The sequence below is a fragment of the Eurosta solidaginis genome, chromosome 1 (assembly GCF_040869045.1).
Source record: "Eurosta solidaginis isolate ZX-2024a chromosome 1, ASM4086904v1, whole genome shotgun sequence".
Classification (NCBI taxonomy): domain Eukaryota; kingdom Metazoa; phylum Arthropoda; class Insecta; order Diptera; family Tephritidae; genus Eurosta; species Eurosta solidaginis.
This window is the reverse complement of record NC_090319.1, coordinates 370,110,772-370,129,848: the sequence shown is the minus strand read 5'-3', so window position 1 is coordinate 370,129,848 and position 19,077 is coordinate 370,110,772. Positions and strand designations below refer to the sequence as shown.

At 35.3% G+C, this 19,077-nt stretch overlaps 2 protein-coding genes across 2 annotated transcripts in view; one reads left to right on the top strand and one right to left on the bottom strand.

Moving 5' to 3' along the window:
- The window catches only part of LOC137238224 (uncharacterized), a 29,613-nt gene extending 24,598 nt beyond the window's left edge, over window positions 1-5,015 (top strand). The window contains exon 4 of the mRNA XM_067762983.1: window positions 180-5,015. Coding sequence (XP_067619084.1) covers window positions 180-583 — 404 coding nt within the window. The 3' untranslated portion in view covers window positions 584-5,015. The remainder of the gene's footprint in view (window positions 1-179) is intronic.
- trp (transient receptor potential) overlaps window positions 1-19,077 on the bottom strand; it is a 180,520-nt gene that overhangs the window by 113,782 nt on the left and 47,661 nt on the right. The gene's annotated exons all lie outside the window — the stretch shown is intronic.

The window sequence follows — 19,077 nt, the reverse complement described above, 5'->3', positions numbered from 1 at the left end:
GGAACATCCCAACTCATACTATGAGATCAAAACTGGCATTGGTCGCATACTCCTTTGCCACTCATAACGGGTTCATACTAGACTAATCTCATTTTTTGCTGGGTAGCTTAGGCATAATTTTGAAAAAAAAGTATTTTAAACTTGAACAGATGTTACATTAATTATAATCTCTTTCATAGGCTACTTACTCGGAAATTTCGTTTCAGAACGAAAATATCAAATACGACTGAACAAAACAGGCGCCAAAGGATCTGGTCAACCACACACAATTGAAGTTTCTAGCGCTGATTATGCAAATCTCAAAGAAATCAATGCTTATCAAAAGAACAAAGACAAATTATTGAGTTCAGCACAAGCGTTAAGTAAAATGTTACAACGCGATCAAAGTTATCCAGCGAGTTCGATTAATTCAGATATATTTAATAAATACATATCGTGTACACAGGATATACCACCCAGCACCAGTATGGAGTCTAGCCAATTTATTGAGCAATTGGTTGATAATACGGCAGCACGTCAACGTGATTGTTTGCGTATAATACAATTGACGATTGATACTCACATGACGAGTGAAACGAACTGAGAGATGAAGAAAGGAAATTTATTTATACAAAAATAGCGAAAGGATCGCTCGTACGATGAGTTCAGCATGAATGTGAATATGAATGAGTGTTCAATATGAAGGCAATATCAGTTAGTAGGCGTAAATTTGAATGGGTGCGGCGTATAACGATTTTAAGATTATATATTTGTATGTAACTTAGTATATATATATATATATATATATATATATATATATATGAACATCTATACCAAATGTATGTATATTTTACAATTTTCATAGTAGGCCAAATAGTTTTTTATATATTAACTATGAATATTATTTTTGTAAAGAGTTTTTCTAAGCATATACTAGATGTACTATATATTTAAACATACTCACAGATATATAACTACAAATGTTCATGGAATAGTGAAACTAGAGACAGTTGGGTCCAAGCAAGTTGAAATAGTCATTTGTTAGTCAGAGAGGGTGTGCCAAGCGCTTAGAGCTTTAAAATAAACGTTAGTACATTTTTTATTTGGTACCAGTGGGAATAATAGAGGCTTTTTTTATGTGGCAGTAAAATGTAGTTCTAATGACATAATCTGCATAAATAAATACTAGGGGGACTCATGTAACCGTATAAATGCCTTATAAAGTGTGTAAACGTATAAATTTATCTAGTTTACGCACGAGCTGTCAAATTTTGTATGAAAAATCATTTGCACAATCTGTATAAATTTACGCGCACATTTCATTGTGTAAACGCGGTAAACTCAAAGGAATGCAACCTTGCAGACATTACAGACGGCATTTTCATCAAAAATCTCCAACATCAGCAAGTAAAGGCGTTTTAGTTTTGATTTTTCACTTAATCTTGGTATTTTTTAATTTGTATAACAATCAAAAAATTTTTTTTTGGAAATAATACAGCTGAAAAACAAACAATTTTATCAAGAGTATTACTAGGTGCGTTCATATAACCGCGTGTGTAAATGGATATAATTTTACACCTTATAAGTTTATATGCTATCATGAGTCCCCCTACTGAATGAATTTAAATACAAAACATACAAAATTTGTGCGTGTAAACGAAATATTATATGTTACACATAATTACTCATAAAAAGTTGTATTAATTCAATCTTATCATGGAAAAAGAAATCAAAAAGAGAAAAGTAAAACATATGATGAAAACAAAGGAAAAATAGTAAAAGAAAAACGAAGAAAAAGTAATTTAGTCTACAATGAGCTCAATGTTTACACAGTACATAAATGAATATATGGTAGTATTTTTCGGCAACAGCAACTTTGTACACATTAGACCGTTTCATAAAACAAAATATAATAATTTTTCATCGAAGCAATTTTGCAAACAAGTACGTCTCTTTGCGCTTTTTTTACGTCTACGGGAAAGAAAGAAATGATTCATGCACTGACTGGGATATATATACCTTAAAGCGAGCGTAACATTCCGTTTCTTCTGTGAAGGGCTTAAAAGTGCTATCAGCATTTCTTCGGTTACGCACACACCCTACGTTAGCTTTTTTTTTTAATTGGACGTTGTTGCAGCACACTGCCCTCAAGTGGCCCAGTGACACCAGGATAATCCTGTTCATAATTTTGTTTTTGTTTTTATTTATAAATTTTAATATTTATAAATTTTTTTCTTTTCTGTTTTTGTTTTTTGGGCCGAGTCATTGATGGGCAGTTATTTATCAAGCGTCAAGATCTAAATCTGCTCAGTTACAGAAAAAATATCATCAGCTGAGAGTAAAACTAAATTAATAGACAAGAAACAAACATATATAGCATTAACGATTAAGAGAGATAAGGACAGTCTTTTTTATAGAAAGAGGAGGTCCGACATATCAAATGTGTTTTAGTGAGAGTTATAATCTTAGCACAAACACCGGGAAGGTTTGTTAAGTTCGAAATTGGTTCTACATGGTTTTAAAAGAAGAGGTTTGTAGTGTCTCGTAGTTCGACTGGGAACACTAAAGTTCACTTCGTTCAGAAGTAATGGGCTTGAAATCAATCCACTCAGTAGTTTTTTTGTAAATATTTCACCAAGCATTTCCCTACGACTAGCAAGAGTTGGAAGATTAATAAGTTTTAATCGATTAGTATAAGGTGGAAGACTTAATGAAGAGTCCCATTGAAAATTCCTTAAGGTAAATAGCAAAAACTGTATTTGTATTGATTCGAGCCTGTGAGTGTTGACTTGAAACACACAGATCCAAGACTATTGAGCCATAATCTAATATCAGTCTAACCAATGTTGTGAAGAGGGGTTCCGTAACGGATATATCGCTAAACTCTTTTGACCACCTATTCACAAATGCTAAGACCTTTAGTTCTATTAACAATGGCACTTATATGAGTGTTGAAGCTAAGTTTGCAGTTCATTGTAACTTCCAAATCTACAAAAACATTAATCCTTTCAAGGTTTTGGTTGTTAATTGTGTAAGAGGCTGGTTGTAAATTCCTACGCGAAAAACACATAAATTTACATTTTAGAAGATTTATCGGTACTGTCACGTTAACAATAATATGCATGTATCTGGTACTCATATTCTCCCTGTCACTTCCATATGCCATGATATTCATAAAACTGCTCGAAAATAGGTTCCACATTCCATCGCTGTTGAGCGAAATGTTCGCAGCCGATTTCGGCATTATAAGCAGCCCGGGGTTTTGAACCTTTGTCATTCTGATATATTTAGTGACGATACCGTATCTGATTTATAATTGGGTCAAATATAAGTCTTCTTTTTAATGTGTTCGCTTCAGCCATGGCTGACGTGAGGCGCTTTCTTGCCAAGGATCCTCAATAATCCACTCAGTTTCATGATATTATCACGGCGGACACATTATATTTAGAAAGCTTTCAAACATTTTTCCTGCAGTGTCCAGCATTTACAGTAAGCTAAATACGGCAGAGAGTTCAGGCCGCTTTTGTCCTTCCGAATGTTTATTAGCAGTGCTGGTAGGGGTAGTGTTTGGTAGGGTGGGGAAGATTTTTGCTTTGAGTCATTTGTTCTGTGGTGCGCAACAAAAGCTCTGATCAGCTATTTTTCAGCTAAGCTAATTGCATCCGCGGGTATTCCGAGAATCCCGGAGTTTTCTTATATTTCGCACTGTGCAAGACAGCCTTAAGCTCACCTTGTATGGATGAGCTAGTTTAACGAATTATATATGTGTCCCTCAAGGGTTTGATCCACTACCTCGAAAAACGGCTTCGAGCACTTAAATTTACTTTTAGTTTCTTCAGCTTTTCATCTTCGATATTACACAGTCCATGGATCTTGCGTCTCTGTCGTCAATCAGGCTACCTCAAACCGTCTTCACTAAGTGTTACTTTATTCCTGATGATTTGGTGGGATTATTTGAGGACAAGTAGCAACGGAATATTTAGTTATAAAACACAGTTAAAATTAACTAAGCTTTTTCACGCAGTTTACAACATTGGATTTAGCTTCGAAGATTAAGATTGCAGCTGTGCCATTGTTGTCCATATTTCAATCACTTCTTGATATATAAAGTTCGCTGATGACTAAAAAATCTAGCTTTTCATAATGCAGCGTGTTTCTAAGTGCACCAGACCCAGGAGCATGTGATATTCCACAATATTACCTTATAACGAGTTCAATAATTAATTGGTCTTAGACAGGCGCAGCTTTTGATTGACTATTTTAAATACCCTGCAGCGAATCGCACCACCTCCACTGTCCACGAACTATTGCATTGAGAGACGGTACTAGTTCTAACACGGTCGCCTCGAAGTGCTTTCAACTGAAAGTTTGAAATGACAATTTCCCCGAGCTACAGATGGTTCTGACAAAGTGGAAACCTTTGATTAATTAATTTTAATAACCGATTTAAGAGCTGTTGGTACAATAGTGGCTGCTAACTGCTCCGCTGTGCATCCGACTAGCACCAGTAAGAAAGAAGTTATTAAGCCTGTAGTGCGAAGATGTCGTTTTGCGTGAGTGCTTCCGATTTTCACTTCAGAGATTCTTATAGCCCAATATTTTTTTAAGTTAACAAAGATAGTTATACTTCTTATTTTTTTGAAAACGGTCTGATGTAGATACATAATAAATATAAATGTTTTTAAGTAATACATATTGGCATATGTAAATGTGCTCATCTTGCGTGCAATATGCTTTGAGAAACACCCAAATTCGTAAAAAGAAAGGTCTTATGTTAGTTAGGTGCAGTATTGTATATGTATGTACGTTTTTCATTATCAGATCCTCGTATTCCCTTAACGACATTAACTGAACACATTCCCTTCTTATTTAAGATAAATTATACTTATGTAAATATATGTCCTGAATTTTATACATGTACACACGAGTTTTAAATAAATAACTGTATTTGAATTTAAATTTGTAGAAAAAATAATCGAGTAAGCCTGAAAGGTAGTGAAAGAAATAAAGTATTTAATATAGATGTACAAAAAAAATTCACAGGTAATTTAATTTGAGGTAATATTTATTTCATGGTGAATATTACTAGTATCGTTGGATAAATTACACAAAACATGTCGACAGATCTACATATGTACGTTAAAGAACTCCGCATATAAAATTCAAGAAAAATGCGATACAATTTTAGGGGCTTATCATTCGTTACGACGGTTATCCCGTCGTTACAACGTCGGTAAATTGGCATCATTGATTGCGTCGTTGCCCCGAAATTCTCTTGCAAATTTCGAAATTCGTCAGATATGCATCATTGTTTTCATCGGTAACCAAATTTTGACATATTTTTTGATAAATTTGAACGAAGAAAAATATTGTCGGTAGAAATATTTCTTCGCATAATTAATTAAAAAATTAATTAATTAAAAAAAAAACTTTAAAAAATTATATTATTATTTGTGAAATGGCCTAATAGCGTTCTGGACAACATCCAAAAAGTACTCGAACGCTACTTTATTGATCCGAAAATTCTTCACAAACCTTTTAAAAGAACAAAAGTTGGTTAATATGGTTTTGCGCACTTAATTTGAGAAATTTTTGCTTGGAAATTTTAGTTTGGACACACACGATATAAAAAAAAAAAGATATTTTAATACGTCTTCTTTTTTCTGATCACAAATAGATAATTCCAAGCCTGCGCAGCCTTATGGTTATCAATAGTGGTTATAGTTTACAAAGTTTGGGTAATCGTACAATTATTCAAGCACGTTTAATTAAATTTTAAAAATTTTCCGACGTTCACAAAAAACCCCTTAGCCGATAAAACGCCCTTTTCACGAACCACATTATTTAGTAGAACACCGCCGCTTTACATGGCCATGTCTGCCGCCACTGTCCACTTTATCAACTTTCGACCATGTACTGGAGAGCTTAAAATATCCGCACGGTAATATATTTGTGATCAGGAAACTCCCGCTTTCGTTGCATATCCAGAATAATGTCAAATTCGTCCGATTCCAAACTAAATCACAGCAATCTTTGCTATATAACTTACGCTTTATCGTCCATGTCAAAAGGTGTGCAAGCGTCCCTCGACACTTCTTTGCACTCTTAAGCACTTGAATTCACTACGCTGCTCTTCTAATAATATGACTGTTATCAAAATGGAACTCATTTTGTTTTTGTTTTATTTATTTATTAATTAATTTTTGTAAATTTGATTCCAGTTTTTTTTTTTTTTTTTGAAATTTGGTTTAATGGAGGGGACTATATTAAAAGTCCCATATTCCAGGTTATTATCAATATTATATGTCGTTTAATTAATGGATTAAATTTCCTATGTTGTATAGACGCACGTTGAGCTCCCCCAGTACACAATGGTAATACCAATTCGGCCAGAACCATGTGTAGCAGCTTGCTATTAGTATTTGACTATCCGTAATTTGTAAAATGGTATTTAGATGGCACCACGCCAGGTTATATTCAAAGTCTTCGTATTTAGTGTTATATATTTTTATTTTATTTTTTTTGAGATGTAATTTCAAAGAGGCCAGAACCACGTGTAGCAGCTTGCAAATGGATGTCAATTATTGTAATTGTTCTCAAATTCAATTGAGATTGGCATTTCGATGGCACCACGCCAGGTTATATTCAATTTGTCAATTAATTAATTAATGATCACAGAAAGTGATTTTAAAATTTTTGCAATCAAAATTGCAATTTAATGTTCATAGATATGCACAGTATTGCATAGCTTTTAAAACGAGCTGCTTATTCATCATAAAATTATAATCCGTAATTTGTTCCGTTATAATTCCTTAATTTCCAGTAAATGGCCTGCTGCCATGTGCTAAACATTTTCCCGTTACGACAGTTATACGTAAATCGAGTTGGTATTATGTGGCCCACGCCAGGTTATCAATTCTAATTTTTCAATATGCTTTCACTTATACTTTCACTGATTCCTGTTGGGAGTGCACAACCACTATCTGACACCAGATCAGTGAAGCACTGCATCTCCCAACTCCGCCGAAAAGCGAAAAGGAAGCACAAGGCCAACCTTGAGGCCTATTAAAATTTTCGACTCAACTAAAAAAGCCCGACAAATTATAGTTGAGCCGAGGATGACCCGCACGACCACTCTGACTGAACGACTAGAACGGAAAGTTGATTCCAGCTTCTTTATTTTTATTTGGACAATATTTATGATTTATTTTAACAACAAGAAACAGCTTATTTGAAGGGAAAAAAGCTTGAAGCACTAATTCGAAGTTATTATGTTAGTTGGCAGCACTAACTACGAAAACGTCGGAATGGCCAATACCAATTTTCACGCATTCGGTAAATACATTCCCTCTACGACGGGAGCTCATGCGTAATTAATGATATACCCCTTAGAAAATGAAGTCAAGAATTCTCACATTCATTGTAAAGTTTTAAGTTTTTAGTTATGGCCATGATTTTCATTAAAAAATATGACTAAAACAGAGCACATTCCACGCGTAGGAGACCTTGCAAATTGTTTTAGTATTTAGATAAACGAAATATCCTTCCTACTACCCTGACTGACCGGCTCCACATGCCCAGAGTAGACCAGTCCTTCAACACGAAAAGCAGAAATATTTTATGAAAGTGTTCAAGTTTTTAAAAATAAACGTGTATTCTATAAAGTTGAGGTATAAAAAAGCTTGGATTGGATATGAGTTTACGTAAATTTCTGTAAACTGCTTCTACGCTGGGCTTGCTACTCGCTTCGTGAACATCACTTCCAATGAAAAGTATGTGCAAAAAGTTTTAAATATATATTACAAAGTTTCCACATAAATGGATGGGTCAAACTGAGCAGAAAAATTGGTGGGCGTCTTAATATAAGGTTAAGTTGACTGATCACTGCAGGGTATTCCAAGCGGAAGTTGCTGTGATTCGAAATGCGGTCGATGAAATGCTATCCATCGATTAGGGAATTTAACATCTACTCTAATAGCGAAGCGGCAATCAAAGGCCTAAGTTCAAATATAGTGCGTTCGAGGGTTATCTGGTAATGCCTGACCTCGCTTGCGTTTGCATCGAACTATTTTGTGATAAAGATTGTCTGGGTCCCGGGCCATAGTGATATCTCGAGCAAATGTCGAGTGGGTCTCTAAGCCCAATTGATTCGAATTTAGGTGGCTGTAGGGATTTCAAGATTTCGCTGGCCACCTGTGGTGTGCTCCTGTGTAAAAGTGCTGGGCGCACATAACCTCTTGCAGGGTAACAAGATCCTTCTGGCCAAAAGTGGATGTAGGAGGTCTGCCGAAATGAATGGGTTCACCTACGCCCTTTTTCTACCAATACTCATTGGGGTTTTGGCAGGGCACTGTCCAATGGAGTGGAAAGTCTCAATATACTGGAAACCCCACCCCACTGCAGCTGTATGGAGGATGATGAGTGAAATCATCGAATAATTTTTTGCATGATTTCCCAGATTTTGGCAGAACTAGGCGAAAGTATTTCTGTCTACACTCCCTTAGATCTCCGTAGGATTGGTCCAAGGTTGAGATCGGTTCTATTAGCAATTTTTATACTCAGTTGAGCAGAGCTCACAGAGTATATTAAGTTTGATTGGATAACGGTTGGTTGTACATATATAAAGGAATCGAGATAGATATAGACTTCCATATATCAAAATAATCAGGATCGAAAAAAAATTTGATTGAGCCATGTCCGTCCGTCCGTCCGTCCGTCCGTCCGTCCGTCCGTCCGTCCGTCCGTCCGTCCGTCCGTCCGTTAACACGATAACTTGAGTAAATTTTGAGGTATCTTGATGAAATTTGGTATGTAGGTTCCTGAGCACTCATCTCAGATCGCTATTTAAAATGAACGATATCGGACTATAACCACGCCCACTTTTTCGATATCGAAAATTTCGAAAAACCGAAAAAGTGCGATAATTCATTACAAACGACCGATAAAGCGACGAAACTTGGTAGATGAGTTGAACTTATGACGCAAAATATAAAATTAGTAAAATTTTGGACAATGGGCGTGGCACCGCCCACTTTTTAAAGAAGGTAATTTAAAACTTTTGCAAGCTGTAATTTGGCAGTCGTTGAAGATATCATGATGAAATTTGGCAGGAACGTTACTCTTATTACTGCATGTACGCTTAATAAAAATTAGCAAAATCGGAGAAGGACCACGCCCACTTTTAAAAAAAAAATTTTTTAAAGTAAAATTTTAACAAAAAATTTAATATCTTTACAGTATATAAGTAAATTATGTCAAGATTCAACTCCAGTAATGATATGGTGCAACAAAATACAAAAATAAAAGAAAATTTAAAAATGGGCGTGGCTCCGCCCTTTTTCATTTAATTTGTCTAGGATACTTTTAATGCCATAAATCGAACAAAAATTAACCAATCCTTTTGAAATTTGGTAGGGGCATAGATTTTATGGCGCTTACTGTTTTCTGTGAAAATGGGCGAAATCGGTTGATGCCACGCCCAGTTTTTATGCACAGTCGTCCGTCTGTCCTTCCGCATGGCCGTTAACACGATAACTTGAGCAAAAATCGATATATCTTTACTAAACTCAGTTCACGTACTTATCTGAACCCACTTTACCTTGGAATGAACGAAATCCGACTATGACCACGCCCACTTTTTCGATATCGAAAATTGCGAAAAATGAAAAAAATGCCATAATTCTATACCAAATACGAAAAAAGGGATGAAACATGGTAAGGTAATTGGATTGTTTTATTGACGCGAAATATAACTTTAGAAAAAACTTTGTAAAATGGTTGTGACACCTACCATATTAAGTAGAAGAAAATGAAAAAGTTCTGCAGGGCGAAATAAAACACCCTTAAAATCTTGCCAGGTATTACATATATAAATAAATTAGCGGTATCCAACCGATAATGTTCTGGGTCACCCTAGTCCACATTTTGGTCGATATCTGGAAAACGCCTTCACATATACAACTACCACCACTCCCTTTTAAAACTCTCATTAATACCTTTAATTTGATACTCAAATCGTACAAACTCATTCTAGAGTCACCCCTGGTCCACCTTTATGGCGATATCTCGAAAAGGCGTCCACCTATAGAACTAAGCCCCCCACCCTTTTAAAATACTCATTAACACCTTTCTTTTGATACCCATATTGTACAAACAAATTCTAGGGTCACCCCTGCTCCACCTTTATGGCGATATCTCGAAACGGCGTCCACCTATGGAACTAAGGAATACTCCCTTTTAAAATACTCATTATCACCTTTCTTTTGATGCCCATATTGTACAAACAAATTCTAGGGTCACCCCTGGTCCACCTTTATGGCGATATCTCGAAAATGCGACCACCTATACAACAACCACCACTCCCTTTTAAAACCCTCATTAATACCTTTAATTTGATACCCATATCGTACAAACACATTCTAGAGTCACTCCTGGTCCACCTTTGTGGCGATATTCCAAAAAGGTGTCCACCTATAGAACTAAGCCCCACACCCTTTTAAAATACTCATTAACACCTTTCTTTTGATACCCATATCGTACAAACACATTCTAGAGTCACCCCTGGTCCACCTTTGTGGCGATATTCCAAAAAGGTGTCCACCTATAGAACTAAGCCCCACACCCTTTTAAAATACTCATTAACACCTTTCTTTTGATACCCATATCGTACAAACGCATTCTAGGGTCAACCCTGATCCACCTTTATGGCTATATCCCTAAATGGCGTCCACCTATAGAACTATGGCCCACTCCCTCATAAAATACACTTTAATGCCTTTCATTTGATACACATGTCATACAAACACATTCCAGGGTTTCCCTCGGTTCATTTTCCTACATGGTTATTTTCCCTTATGTTGTCACCATAGCTCTCAACTGAGTATGTAATGTTCGGTTACACCCGAACTTAACCTTCCTTACTTGTTTTCCCTAAGTTGCTATATCTACGCCCACGATATTTTTTGTGGTATCCAAATGGACATTCTCTCTGTCCAAGTGAGCACCCCTATCAGCGCAGCTCCCACCTAGCCTTACATTGGCATATATGACAAACATTGGGAGAGACGCTCATTCACGTCTCCTACTGAACATTAGCTCACACGGGCAGTACTCAAAGAAGCCGCGCGAATGAATTGCAAATACATAAATAGGGTATCCGCACGTTACGTGCTCAGAATATTATCCAAAGAGAAAATGGAGAATCCACATTTCAAGATAGAATCTCGAATTTGTAAAGAGACTTTACAGAAACCAAAATTTTTTTTTGCCATATTCATTGTGCCTGTTATTGATTATAATAACTTTTGGATCATACCTCGTATGCTTATTCTATTATGAATGGACTTTCCTTCAAATGGATATATGAAGCTGATTAAGTGAACCGCTGATGCAAAGCGCCGGCGCTTCCTCTTTCTAGTGAATTTTGTTTATTATTAGCAAAAAATTTGGGTTATTATGTAAACAAATTTAATGAAGCTGGTTAAACTCAAAACTTAACTTCGGCAAATACTTTAAGACAATATCGTTGCATGTGTACTTTTTTATCTTTCTTCTTCGAATGTAATTTTTCAGGGATCGAAATTTACTAGCAGCGTACCAATCGCAGCCAGTACGATTGCCACAATTAAAGATAGACATTGAGAAAGGCCGCAGGCCTACCAGAACGGTTCATAATGTCAGAGTCTCGCAATTAATTAATGCAGCTCCGCCTACGTGGCAAATAAGGGAACATCTAAGCATTATGATTACACCTGTCATTTTATAGGCAAGCAATTTCATCTGCAGAAACATGAGGGTCAAACTTATCTGCAGAGTAGAAAAGTAGACTTCAGAGAGAGAGACGCGCATCACCTTGGGTCAACTTCGACCTAGATGTTGAGACAGGTTAAAAACGTTTACTAATTTAGAGTCAATGTTGGCTTACGTAATGATCAAATGATCTGTATAAGAAGAGTAATGCAAAACACATCTATCTGGTAGTCCATGCATACCAGATATTTGAGAAAGGAAGGAACTGGGTCTGTAGCTCCACATTCTCTTATCTGACCAATTTTTGTTCGAAGAGATCTGAGACGTACTGATATTATAACAAAAACAAGGTTAACGATGACTCTTAAACCTGCGTCTACACCTCGGGTTGAAGTTTAATAATAACAAAGGTAGCTTTACCAGAAACAAATAATAATAAAACTAAATAAATGTAAAGGCCGAGCTTCTCTTCCAATATGCGTCGTGCTCCTTTTTTAATTTTCCCTACGAATTGGTTGGATGGGATCTACTTGTTTTTGTGCCGACTCCCAGCGGCATCTGCAAGACAGATGAGTTTTCACAGAGAAGCTTTTTATGGCAGAAATACAATCGGAGTGTTTGCTAAACATTTCCGAGGGGCGACATCGATTAGAAAAATTTTCTTTTACTTAATTGAAAAAACTTGTTTCTAAAACTTTGATGTTGCTTTGCCCGGGGCGTGAACCCTGCATTTTCGGTGTGGTAGGAGGAACACGCGACTATCACATCATCGCGGCCGCCGAAACAAATAGTTTCAGGTTATTTGAAAAGAGCTTTAAGTAAATAAATAAATGCAAGGCGCGATAGCCCCGAAAGAGGTTTTAGGTCGAACATCTCTTCTAATTTGCGTAGTGCTCCTTTGATTTTCCGTTCAAATCACCGGGACGTAACGTACATGTTATTACGCCGACTCCGAACGGTATCTGCAAGGAAGATGAGTTTTCATTGGGAAACTTTTCATTGCAGAAATACGCTCGGAGTGTTTGCTAAACAATTCCGGGGGGCGACATCAATTAGAAAAACTTTTTGTCTAATTGAAAAAACTTGTTTCTAAATTTGTTCATATTAATTTGCTCGGGAGAACCCTCGGAACCCAAGACTATCGGTGTTGTAGGCGGAGCACGCCGTGGCGGCGGCCTGTTATACCAAGGTATAATTATATTATTTTTGGCTTATCGTCGGGTTATCGGCACGTTCTTGGTAATTCATCGGCTCCACATTTGTTTCCTATCAGCTTTTTATCGGCGGGTTACAGATGTGAAATCGATTTTATAAGTATACAAGCCGATAGCATATCGATATTTTTTCGCAAACCAACGTATACATTTTCCGCATCTTATCGATATCATTTCGATAAAAAATTTACAAATTTTCTATAACTTTTGGATACAAAAAAGTCGATAGTTTTTCGAAAAAAAAATCTATAAAACTTCGATTATAACCAACAACTCGTCGAAAAGAAATAGATAACGCGCCCATTATCCATCGATAACGAACTTTTAACACTTCGATAACAAATCGATGGCACGCCGTCCGGTTTCGGTTCCGACTTCGGTTTTGATTTCTAACTTTTCTTTTTCTGTCCACTTCTTTTCTTTTTTCCTTTCCTTTGCTCGCTTTTACTTTCTTTACCTTGATTTCCTTTCTTGTATTTTCTTGGCTTCCGCAACCGTGACGATAACCACAAGCATCGTCATTATCATTCACATCATTACCGACATTTTAGTAATACTGCCCTATTATTCCACTTCTTCTGCTTCATGCTCTCCGCATTTATTTCCTCTTTTCATTGCACGTTTTACTTTCTCTTTTAAATATCACCAATTCGTTTTTCTGCCTTCGTTAATTGACATAAACTTCTGGGCCATCTGTTCGCGCTCCAATCAACCTTATCATGTACATTGTTCTCAGATTAGGGTATACATGGGATTCAGAAGGATATTTTCTGTCCACACTGTCCCGCCGAATTTGAAAGCGCAGTACACGTAATATTTCACTGCCTTCGTTTTTGGAGAGGAGCCTTCCATTAATAATTTAGTTCCACGAGCGTGCAGAAAAATAGGTTGTTGGACTGCTGTGAGCAAGACGGTCCTTATAGTTATGAAAAATTTATGCAACTTGAAAGGGAGCACAGAGAAATGCATATGCGAAGTAATGGCTAATTGGATACTGTGGACTTACTCAGTTTATGTAAGACGTATAATGATCGGCACGTTAATATTAAGGTTGATATTGTGGCAAATGTTGACATAACTATGCTGCTAGTAAATAATAACAACAACAAAATCGGCAAGCAGTGACAATTATATATAAGGCAACGAAAAACATTCCACACAGACAACCAGCAGCTAAAGCAAAGAAACTATCTCACATACACACATGTAGTCATCAGCTAAGAGACGAAGTTCTTACTCACACATTCACACGCATTTAGCTAAATAACCAACTATGCGATACAATTGTTCCAACTTCGTTAAAAGTCTAGACCTTAGGAGTAATATGCGAACGAAGCAACAGAGAGTATAAAATCAGCGCAAGCTGAGGAATAACTAATCAGTTTGATTTAAACACGCTAGTAGTGAAGTATAATTAAATTACTGCTCCTAAAATAGTCTAATAAAGACCATTTTGCAATACTGAATATTGGTGTATGTTTATCAGGAATTTAACAAAATTCGTTACAATGTTTACCTTTGACAATTCGTCATTATATTCTCATATATTATGACAGTTTGCGGTCCCTGTGTTTTACATTAGTTCAGACGTGACTCAATTATAACCATTCCAACATGTATACAAATGCGTACTTTTGGTCTGTGAAAACAAAAACGCCCACACAAGCCAAACTGACAGAGATGAATTACATTCCAACGTAATCAGCGTAAACACATAATTATTATGCAAATCATTGAAAAAAAAAAAAAACTTGTAGCGCAAATACGACAGACAGCTTAGAGCACGTGGGCGTTTGGAACCTAAGAGATTTGTATTCGATTTCGATTCGAGTGTTTATTAAAGAAAACTAATGGTTATGTATGAAGTGAACCGACAAAGGTCAGCAGCATCAAATAATGGCAGCAAACTCAATTTTCACCTAAATATAAGCGCGTTATTTTGCATTGAAAATTCAGCCTCCGAAATAAAAATTAGTTGAAAACAGTAGCATTTAATTTCTTATGCATTTTGCTGAGATTACAACATGATTTTCTAATTATTTTTAGTCAAACATGCACTTTAGGTTTAATGATGTATTTTGTTACGAAATAAGGTTGGTAAAGGTTATAAAAATTTGAAGCAAGCGCGTGTATTATTAAAACTAACACAACTCAACATGATGCCGCGTAAAATGAAAAAAATAAGATGCATATTGAAATAAAAAATAAAACGTTAGATACAAACCATAAAGACGTAGAAATTACTGAACCTAGCATTTTACCTCGCCTACTGTCAATCATGCATATTTCGAGTTCGCCTTTTTGAAGGTAATAAAATTACTGCTTTCAACAAGTTTTAAATATTCCTAGCATGTAAAAAGCGGAAAAGGTTAAATATTTGAACTTTTTTCGTAACTTAATGATAGACCTTGGCTTATTTATTTAAGACATGTCCATAATTTGTGCGTAACCGTAAAACAAAACAGTTAGCTCTCTAAGGAAAAACGTGCTATTGTTGTTAGGTGCACTTTATGTACATAAAATACTTGAAAGGGATAAATGACATTTATATACTCAGCTGAGCAGACCTCCGAGTAACGGCATAAACTAATCGAGATAGATATAGACTTCTACATATTAAAATGATCTGGGTGAAAAAAGAAATTTATTTAGCCATGTCCGTCCGTCCATAAAGTGAGTTTTGAGGTATCTTGATGAAATTTGGTATGTTGGTTTCCGGGCACTCATCTCAGATCGCTGCTTAAAATGAACGATATCGGACTATAACCACGCCCGCTTTTTCGATATCGAAAATTTCGAAAAACGCAAAAAGTGCGATAATTCATTACCAAAGACGGATAACGCGATTAAGCTTGGTAGGTGGGTTGAACTTATGATGTAGAATAGAATTTAAGTAAAATTTTAGACAATGGGCGTGGCATCGCCTACTTTGAAAGAAGGTAATTCGAAAGTTATTCAAGCCGTAATTTGACAGTCGTTGAAGACATCATAATGAAATTTGGGAAGTGCGTTACTCCTATTCCTGTATGTGAGCTAAATAAAAATTAGCAAAATCGGATGACGAACATGCCCACTTTTTACACTATATAAGTAAATTATGTCGACATTCAACTCCAGTAATGATAAGGTGCAACAAAGTACAAAAATAAAAGAAAATTTAAGAAAGGGCGTGGCTCCACCCTTTTTCATTTAATTTGTTTAGAATACTTTTAATGCCATAAGTCTAACAAAAATTAACCAATCCCTGTGAAATTTAGTAGTGACATAGACTTTATGACGGTAACTGTATTCTGTGAAAATGAGCGAAATTGGTTGAAGCCACGTCCAATATTTATACACAGTCCACCGTCTGTCCTTAACACAACAACTTGAGCAAAAATCGATATATCTTTACTAAACTAAGTTCACGTACTTAGCTGAACTCACTTTATCTTGGTATAAAAAATTGCCGAAATGCGACTATGACCACGCCCACTTTTTCGATATCGAAAATTACGAAAAATGAAAAAAATGCCATAATTCCATACCAAATATGAAAAAAGGGATCAAACATTGTAATTGGATTAGTTTATTGATGCCAAATAAAACTGGGAGTGACACTTTCCATATTAAGTAGAATAAAATGAAAAAGTTCTGCAGGGCGAAATCAAAAGCCCTTGGAATATTGGCAGGAAAACTTTTCGTGGTATGACATATATAAATAAATTAGCGGTACCCTACAGATGATGTTCTGGGTCACCCTGGTCCACATTTTGGTCGATATCTCGAAAACGCCTTCACATATACAAGTAAGGGCTACTTCCTTTTAAAACCCACATTAATACCTTTAATCTTATACCCGTATCGTACAATCACATTAAAGATTCACCTCTGGTGCACCTTTATGGCCATATCTCGAAAAGGCGTCCCCCTATAAATCTAACACCTTTAATTTGATACCCATATCATACAAACACATGCTAGAGTCACCCCTGGTTCACCTTTATAGCGATATGCCGAAGTGGCGTCCACCTATAGAACTATGGCCACTCGCGTTTCATTTTCCTACATGGTGAGTTTCCCTTATTTTGCGTCCAAAGCTCTCAGCTGAATATGTAATGTTCGAATACACCCGAACTTAGCCTTCCTTACTTGTTATATATAAAACTTTTTTTGTTTATTTTATTTTAAATGAAAATTTTTAACAGGTGGCACAAGAAATATTAAACTAATTATTTTTGACTTTAATGATATCAGCAGCAGTTAAAATATCAATGCTTACATGTCAGTGTACACAAAATGACTAAACATATAATTAAAATTTAAGACAAGTAGTAACTCAAGCCACATATGAAACACGAAGATGAAATAATTATCTTTAAGAAATTATTTACAGCCCTTTATTATAAAATATTTAACGCTAAAAGCAAAACGTTAAATGAATTTCCTCCGGTTATAATTAATATATAATTCATTATTATATAATTCATCTCCATAAAATAAACCCTTAAAACTGCAAGATTTCACTTTCTTTAAAGCAATTGTAAAAATTTATTTATTGATTCATTTAGAAATTCGAAAAAAAAAAAATTTACAAAAAAAGTTTTTTCGAGGGCCTATTATTGCGATTATGCAACATAAAATACTCCACCTAACGTCAATTCAATGATTTGCAAAATGAAAAATATGAACACCATAACAGAAACAAAACACCAGCCTTGCATTAAAACTATCTTCGCATCATAAATAATGGTGATTAATAACAAGTTTGTGTCTTTAGTCTCTTGTTTGAAATGTATCAATCAGCTGAAAGTGTGCAATCACTTGGTATTGGCTGGCGTGTAAGCATACAAAAGCATGATAAATTAATTTATTAGCAAGTGTTTGTATTCAATTGCTAATGAAATACAAAAATAAAAAAAATAAAATAGAAATAAAAACTTTTTTTTTTGAAAAGCGTTAATGGCCAATTTGTCCTAATGTTGTTTAAGTTAACACACATACTACGATTTCTTTTGTTTAGTTTCTTCTTATGTACAGCTTACAAATGTTTGCGGAACGTTACGCATTAAAATATCGATTTCATGCATTACAAATTTCACAATTGTTATCTTTATTCACACTTTTTTCTACAAAAAAATTTAAAAACTTAATTTTTGCATATGAATTTTCTGCTTTTGTTATCTTTTTTACATAAGTAAGGAGGTATGCATATTTTAATAAAGATTTGTGGAATTTTGAGACTTTTTTTTGTCATTAAAGCGCTAAAACAATAGTGTTAATTGATTGATGAACATGTTTTGACTTGGGACTAAGATTAATTATCGAATTTGCATATATGAAAACTATATCTGACAAATCTTTTCGGATTATGCCATAATGGTAGCAACTTTATATTTGTTTTGAATTCGACTGCACAGAAAAAAATTGATATATGCTACTGAAAAAAATGTTCTAAAGGCTACTGATCGCGAGTCTGATATAAATCTTCGCTCTACAAGGAAGAGTTGTTCTAGAAAAAAATTATGAAAGTGGTATATAAATGAACACATCGTGACATTCAGCAACCAAAGCTAAGTACCACCTTTATTTTGTAATATTCCAAGACGTGACCACTGTGAAAACATTTTAAGGCTGTTAAGTTATCACTTTGAGATTGATTTCTTAATAATTTTGTGACTATTTCGGAACCGATGTGAAACAATTTGAGGATTACTTCCAGACTTTTTTGCGTAATATTTCGGGACAACTTCTGTTTAATTCGAAACTATTTGGTATTTGTTTTATGATTCTTTCAGGACAATTTTGCTGCTATTTATATTTCATTTCGACAAACCTTTAGAATCATTTCGAGACTGTTTCTGGACAAATTAATCATATTTAACACTAAACAAAATATATTTTTTACAACTTTCCTTGACAACTTTTCTTTTTTCGAAATATCGAAGAATTAAAAAAAGAAATATTTGGTATTTAAAACAAAACAGCATGGAAGGTTGAGCATTTTCTGCTTTCGTACATGGAGACATGTTTCGCACAGCGATGATAATAGAGTTAACGTTCCCCTCACCCGAATATGATTAAGGCAGAATATCAATAACCAACATGGCGCTAACTGATTGTTAGCAGGGCAATTCTAATACGGCGGCGAGGAGTT